Raw genomic sequence first — 6646 nt, 5'->3', positions numbered from 1 at the left:
AATATTAATCCCTCTATTAGAGTATTGACTCATTCCCCAGCCCATGTCAGAACCCACTCACTCCCCCTCCCTTTTTCTCCTCTTTCCGCACACTCTCTACCCCCTTCCCTTTCTCCCTCCCCCGAACACAAGGTAAAGATTGGAGCAGTTCTCCAGGGAGGAACAAAAGACAAATTACCTTTCAGTACACAGCAACACACACACAGTCCGCCATAGTATAGAAAATGAATCAATGAAGTCGTGATATTGAAAGATGGCAGCTAGAGTAATTGGAGCCGTGTGTGTAATGCACAGCTGTGGCGGTCACTGTTTTGTTGTCTGTAATTACCCAGTTACAAGCCTATTTGATCAACCATAATCAGAGGAATACAAAGACAACGTCTGTAGAGAACTAAGACTTTATTTGTCAAAAGGGGGACGTCTGGAATCTTTTTTGAAGGAAACATATTTTACAGGAGAGAGCCTGTCCACTCCAACAGTCCAGTACATATTCAGATACCAATGGAATACAGCAGGATTACTACAGGGATAATGGATCAGCTGCCTGGAGGACTGACCTATAAACCATATGCACGTACAGAAATGCACACTCTCTCCCCAGTCCATCACTTCCTCACTCACTCTCTCCCCAGTCCATCACTTCCTCACTCACTCTCTCCCCAGTCCATCACTTCCTCACTCACTCTCTCCCCAGTCCATCACTTGATCTTGTAGGTGAGGTGTTTGCGGTGCCAGTGGATCCAGGCGGGGGCGACGATTAGCCCAGTCAGGTAACCAATCACTGCACCCAGACTGCAGGAGACGGGCCACACCTACAGACAATTGTAGATAGAAAAACAATGTGTAGAACAGACATGGCTTGCTGATATGAAAGTAAGGAATTGTGTCAATCTTCTCATGGCCTCTCTGTGTGTGTGTTCTGACCTGCCAGGGCCGGTCCCAGTCCAATGGGATGGGGAAGGCTCCTAGCCAGGCTCCGACAACACTGCAGCCGACCACCATCTGTAGAGAGGTGTCCCACACCGACATGGCCCTGAAATACACACACAACTATTGTGTATTGTGGTGGCAGCATCATGTTATGGGTATGCTTGTCACAGGCAGGGACTAGGGAGTTGGTTAGGATCAACAGAAATATGAAAGAAGCAAACGTAAAACGTGACAAGAAAACCTAACTTCTGAAAACGTAATCCTATGAGAGGGTTTTATTTTTCTGTGGAACAATTACACACATTTTTATGCAAAAGACCCACCACAATGGCTTTCTAAGAGGTGCTGAGTGTTCCTGAGTGGTCTAGTTTCAGTGCTGACTTAAATCTGCTTTCAAATCAAATCAGAGACTAGGTTTAAATACTGCTGCCCATCAATGACTCCCAACCAAATTTACTGAGCCTGAGCGATGTTGACAAAATCTATGGATATTTGTTGCCCTAAGAGTTGTGCAAAGTTGGTAGAATCTTAATGAAAATGATAAACAGTGGTAATGACTGACAAAGGTGCTTCCATCTAGTATTAACTCAGGTGGGTTGAGACTTACCCAATTATGTTTCAGTTAGTTTTTTGTTTTTTTTGTAGATCTGTAGGAATAATTTTTTTCTTCTCTCTTTTTAGATTTAATTTTAAGCCAGCAAAATGTGACAAAAGTTCAAGCGGGTGTAGACTATCAATAGGCACTATATAGATATTTAACACACAAAGCATCTTCATTGTGAAGCTTGTGATGTCGTTGTGAAGACTGCCTTCTAGTGGACATACGAGTGAGAGCAGCAGAGAGAAAGAAGGAGTTGGAGAAAGAGCTGGGAGACATGGCTTAAAAATCTATTTTTCGATATCTCAAAAAAAACGTTTTTATTTTTTAACGTTTTTTAAATAAGCTTTGTTGCACAATTAATTATCAATACACTACATTTCAAACAGTCAGGAATAATCAAATGAATTCAGGTACAATTGTACCTAGGCCTAAATATAAGCCTTCAACCCTAATTTAATTATTTGATCAAAATAGTTTAACCTGCTTGTTGTTGTTGCTTGCTTTTTGTTGTTGCTGCAATAAATCACTTATCTGGCTCAAGTCTGTCTTTGAAAATACTATTTTTGTTACAAATGTAATCTGAACCATGCACAACCACTAATAATGACCAACTTCTGGTAGCAGGTATAGGAAATGAACACAGGTCTCATAAACAATCTCTCAAGCACAAGCCCACCTACTAGTGAGTAACCAGCTAATCGTTATATTTATATTAAAGCCAACTTGTATCTATTTGCTTGCTAACCAGGTAGAACAGTTGAACTGTTATGAATACACCCGCCTGTCGGTCTCCAACTGTTTGAACACCATTGCCTGTTCCTTATATAAATACGTATTTTTATGCTCATGGCACATTTACAAAACACAGACTAGACAGCCAGCACATAACAGTCTGGCTAAAATGCTGCTAGCGGTACCACAATGCCACACGTGAAAGAAACTGAGCATACAGTACATTTTTTACAAGCATGTTCATTGATACTCCCGTCTTGTAGGCTCTGTTCTACATTTTGTGGAGTTGAGACATAAAAAATGTACCTTTACAAAGTTGAAGTTCTCTATTACAGTAAAATAATGTCTCAATGTGTTTTGGTGTCCATATCACCGAATCTGTTGGACCAATCCTTAAACGCAAATAGCGAGTTGAAACAGCTTGTTGTCAGAGAGGAAGAAGATGCTCTTTCATTGTGGTGGTTGTTGTGAGTGACAGGGGGAGGGGATTAGTGTCTATGTGCAATTGGGAAGGTTCACCGTGCACACAGCACAGACGGAGGGAAGGAGATGAGACCAATAAGACAAACACTCAGAAAAACAGAAAAACCTAGATTCTTGCGATAAAGGTATTTGGAACTTTGCGCTAATTTCGAATGATCACCCAGCCCTAGTTGGAGAGAGAGTTTGACTAGAGAGAGAATACGAGGATCAGGAAATGCATGAGATTGAGAGAGTCAGAGGTAGTACCCATGTCGGCTGAACACTCTTATCCAAGCCTGGACGTTGGGCCCAAGGACACAGACACACCGCAGAGTGGTTAGACTGGTCAACAACACGGCCAGAGAGAACGTCTCCAACGCAGTCCTAACACAATGAAAAGAGTCAGAAACAGACTTACAACACAATCTGACACACCCAATCTTGGCAGTTGGAAACACACATACTCTTGGCAGAACTCACTCCAGTAGCGGTGCTCCATACAGGATCACTACAGTGTGGAAGAACAGACAGGAAAGGAGCAGGTAGAGACAGGAACGTACCAACCTAGACACCTGAGGGAGCGGAAGAGGAGATTATCAGCTTAAACTGTTCAGTACTGGACTGATATAAAACTGATCATAACCTCAGATGTTTGTGTGCCTCTGTACCTTGTAGGTGATAGTGTGTTTCTTGGTGGGGGAGCTGACCCCCAGCAGCCAGAACAGGGTGATGTTGACCACGGCAACGGCCCCGGCAACAGAGTACAGCCACAGCAGGTGTGTCCCGTACACAGAGAAACCTGGCACTAGCACTGCTGGCACCACTGTCGCCATAAACACCCCTGACGCCATGATGGCATGGCTGGACGCCATCTGTCTGATCTCCTGGTCCCACATGATGCTGGAGAGAGGTCTGGTCAGGTCTACCTGTACTGAGATAGGACATATGGTATCATGTTACATCGACTGAGAGGAAAAGACGTAGCCGTTACATGGCGAGTCCACAACCACCAGTACAATAAAGGCATGGTTAAAACAAGCAGACTTTAACAGCTATTAGCACAAAACCAACTAACTAGGGAAGATACAAGCAGTGCCAGTGGATATTCTGAATCGCCTTACATTGAGAATCTCTTGCTTCTGAGATGTTGCGACGTTGACGTTTTTTTTGGCTGCTAGCTACTGCTTTTGTGGCCTAGCTAGCTTCATCCTCAGACGTATGACAGTAGCTACTATTCTAAATGAGACAAATTAACTATACGTGACAGTTTTTCTACATTTCACATAGACACAGACGATAATGTAGTGTTCATTCATCAGACTCACTCACTTCCGTAAACATGGTGCCGGGCAAGGTCAAATGCTTGGACCCACCCTACATTGACTGACATATCTGGCAGCCAATAAGGATTTACCCCACCAGGAAGATCAACGAATCAGATTCGGATGTCCCAGATGAACGGGAAGTTTACAATCTTTGTTGACACACGAGCTACACGTTTAGGTACAATTTCTTAGCGAAATTGTTGATTTTTGTCTAAACAAAGAAAAGATGGTTTGCGACAATTGTAAGTACGTCCTTTTCAGGATTATTCAAATTTCTGTTCGTAAAGCATGTTATAACGCTTACGTTAGAAAGCGATGCTGTGTTAGCCGATGACAGGTATCTTAACGTTACTCTGGCTAGTTAGCTGGCTAGCTAACGTTAGTTGATTATGTTCCTCTGATCAACAGTATCTAGTTAGAAACTATTGCAGAAGGCTTGTTTTGTTGTTTAGTCTACGTAATTAACATGCCCTATTGTGTATCCGAGAACGAACGAGAAGTGCTTGTGTGACTCCTGCAGCTAGCAATGAATTCCCATCTCGCCTCATCTTTTTTTCTTAATTTCTCCTCTATTTCATAACTTTTCTTCCTCGTCCTCTATCTCTTCTCTTTTTCTCTCAGGTGAGAAGAAGCTGGGCAGGGTGATAACTCCAGACACCTGGAAGGATGGTGCGAGAAACACTACAGGTAGAGTATTGTAGTTACAGAATTTTGTATTCCGATGTTTAGAATTCTTTGATATAATTCATTACAGTATTGTATTATGTTTATTAGAGAGCGGTGGGCGGAAGCTGAACGAGAACAAGGCTCTGACATCTAAGAAGGCCAGGTAAGACCGTTGTTGTTTTTGTTGAATGATGGGAGCTGGTTGTTGTTGTATATGGTCATTAATATGTTACAGTAATATGATTATGTCAACAGGTTTGATCCTTATGGGAAGCCAGGAAAGTCAGGCTTTGGCATCTGCAGAATCTGCAAGAGTTCTGTTCACCAATCAGGATCTCACTACTGCCAGGGCTGTGCCTACAAGAAAGGTACTATATCTACCTAAGCGCACACACCATGTTTTATTACATTTTGGTCGCTCTTTCAGAAGCAAATTGTGTGACACTTTCACCTGATAACAATCTCCCTTATCTCCCTTTTTCTTTCTCAGGTATCTGTGCCATGTGTGGGAAAAAGGTTCTGGACACCAAGAACTACAAGCAGACCTCTGTCTGACAGGCTTCTGACAGGCCACCAGGAGGACCAGAGGGAGAGGGGAGGGAGGAGAAGATAGAGGGGGAGGAAGGTGTGCACGAGGAATGACGACTTTATCCTGTTGTTCAGACCCCCTGACTGTCTAAAACACTCATAGCAGAGTTGCAGTCAACTCTGTGTGTGGGTGTTTTACTCTGTGTGTGTGTGTGTGTGTGTGTGTGTGTGTGTGTGTGTGTGTGTGTGTGTGTGTGTGTGTGACAGATGTGGAGCAGGGTTTCCCTCCCTGTTGTAAAGCTCCTATAATTTTCAGCTTTGTAGCAGCAATACGTGGCCAGCACTGTTCCACACACCAAATCGGAGGCTACTTTTAGTTTTAATAGCTGAACTGATGGTTTCTCTCCTGTTGTGTCAAATCTGCTCTGATACAGGAGTTTCCTTTTATTGATTCTTTGTGAATTATATCAAGTGTTATGTTTTTTGAGTGCATTAAAATATTCAACATGTAACGACAATGACATGATTTATTTATTACCTTTGTGTACGAAAGACTAAAACTTTACAACAAGTATGTCTGTTCAGTGTACATGGTCTTATTCAGTAGGCATGATCACGAGTCATTACCCTCTTCTGTCTTGCCGTGTTCACGTGCTCGTTGTTTTCTCTGAGATTTCTGACTTTCTAACTGGTTTAACTCGGCACATGTATAACTACAACCAGCTAGCTAGTCGGAAATGTCTTGAGTTTCCTAATTCCGACTAGCACGTGAACGTGGGATCTCTGTCAGCTCTATGCCCCACAGCGATTGGTTTAGAACCTCTGTCATCATCATGATGTGACACAGCATGCTGTAACTGCCTGTGCAACCCAGGGTCAGGTTAGAGAACAGAGGTTGGCTAAGTCATTGACATTTAAATGTCCTGTCTGTCCTCAGGCTCTCCACTCTACCCCACCATACACACATCCAGCCTGTTACACAAAAAGGAAGAGCCAAACCACTACCGTCGTAATGATGACGTTTTATTGAGAACACACATGATTTATGAAAATAAATATGGCAACATAGAGAGAGGAAAACATTGTTGCACATATTAAGAAATTAACACAGTATAGAAAACATTAGGAATACCTTCCTAATATTGAGTTGCACCCACTTTTGCCCTCAGAACAGCCTCAATTCGCCAGAGCAGGGACAACAAGGTGTCGAAATATTCCACAGAGATACTGGCCCATGTTGACTCCAATGCTTCCCATAGTTGTGTCAAGTTGGCTGGATGTCCTTTGGGTGGTGGACCATTCTTGATACACACAGGAAACTGTTGAGTGTGAAACACCCAGCAGGGGTGTAGTTCTTGACACAGTCAAACCAGTGTGCCTGGCACCTACTACCACACCCCGT

At 43.0% G+C, this 6646-nt stretch overlaps 2 protein-coding genes across 4 annotated transcripts; one reads left to right on the top strand and one right to left on the bottom strand.

The window, feature by feature from the left end:
* Nucleotides 1-382: 382 nt before the first annotated feature.
* LOC112223428 (phosphatidylinositol-glycan biosynthesis class F protein) lies at nt 383-4130 on the bottom strand. 3 transcript variants are annotated; one of them, XM_024386436.2, is made up of 6 exons: nt 4055-4130; nt 3394-3656; nt 3206-3297; nt 2993-3109; nt 925-1033; nt 383-812 (listed from the first exon to the last, which is right to left on the bottom strand). In XM_024386436.2, exons 1-6 carry the CDS (start codon nt 4113-4115, stop codon nt 699-701), a joined length of 756 nt encoding a protein of 251 aa, XP_024242204.1. In that variant the 5' UTR covers nt 4116-4130; the 3' UTR covers nt 383-698. The 3 variants fall into 3 exon arrangements, with proteins under 3 accessions (XP_024242204.1, XP_024242206.1, XP_024242205.1); XM_024386438.2 differs by having other exon boundaries at nt 3394-3651; nt 3847-4061; XM_024386437.2 differs by having other exon boundaries at nt 3847-4058.
* Nucleotides 4131-4151: 21 nt separating this feature from the next.
* On the top strand, nt 4152-5416 carry LOC112223429 (cysteine-rich PDZ-binding protein). The gene is made up of 5 exons (XM_024386439.2): nt 4152-4292; nt 4672-4737; nt 4825-4879; nt 4972-5084; nt 5207-5416. Exons 1-5 carry the CDS (start codon nt 4277-4279, stop codon nt 5269-5271), a joined length of 315 nt encoding a protein of 104 aa, XP_024242207.1. The 5' UTR covers nt 4152-4276; the 3' UTR covers nt 5272-5416.
* The last annotated feature ends 1230 nt before the right edge of the window (nt 5417-6646 follow it).

Source organism: Oncorhynchus tshawytscha, linkage group LG24, assembly GCF_018296145.1.
Source record: "Oncorhynchus tshawytscha isolate Ot180627B linkage group LG24, Otsh_v2.0, whole genome shotgun sequence".
Taxonomy (NCBI): Eukaryota; Metazoa; Chordata; class Actinopteri; order Salmoniformes; family Salmonidae; genus Oncorhynchus; species Oncorhynchus tshawytscha.
This window is presented reverse-complemented; position numbering and strand designations above follow the sequence as displayed.

Coding starts and splice junctions, on each gene's coding strand:
- LOC112223428 (XM_024386436.2), bottom strand. CDS start 4,115: ATGTCAGTCAATGTAGGGTGGGTCCAAGCATTTGACCTTGCCCGGCAC. Junction 3,298..3,393: donor AACACACTATCACCTACAAG/GTACAGAGGCAC, acceptor CCGCTCCCTCAG/GTGTCTAGGTTGGTACGTTC. Junction 3,110..3,205: donor TATGGAGCACCGCTACTGGA/GTGAGTTCTGCC, acceptor TCATTGTGTTAG/GACTGCGTTGGAGACGTTCT.
- LOC112223429 (XM_024386439.2), top strand. Junction 4,880..4,971: donor CTGACATCTAAGAAGGCCAG/GTAAGACCGTTG, acceptor TTATGTCAACAG/GTTTGATCCTTATGGGAAGC. Junction 5,085..5,206: donor GGGCTGTGCCTACAAGAAAG/GTACTATATCTA, acceptor TTTCTTTCTCAG/GTATCTGTGCCATGTGTGGG.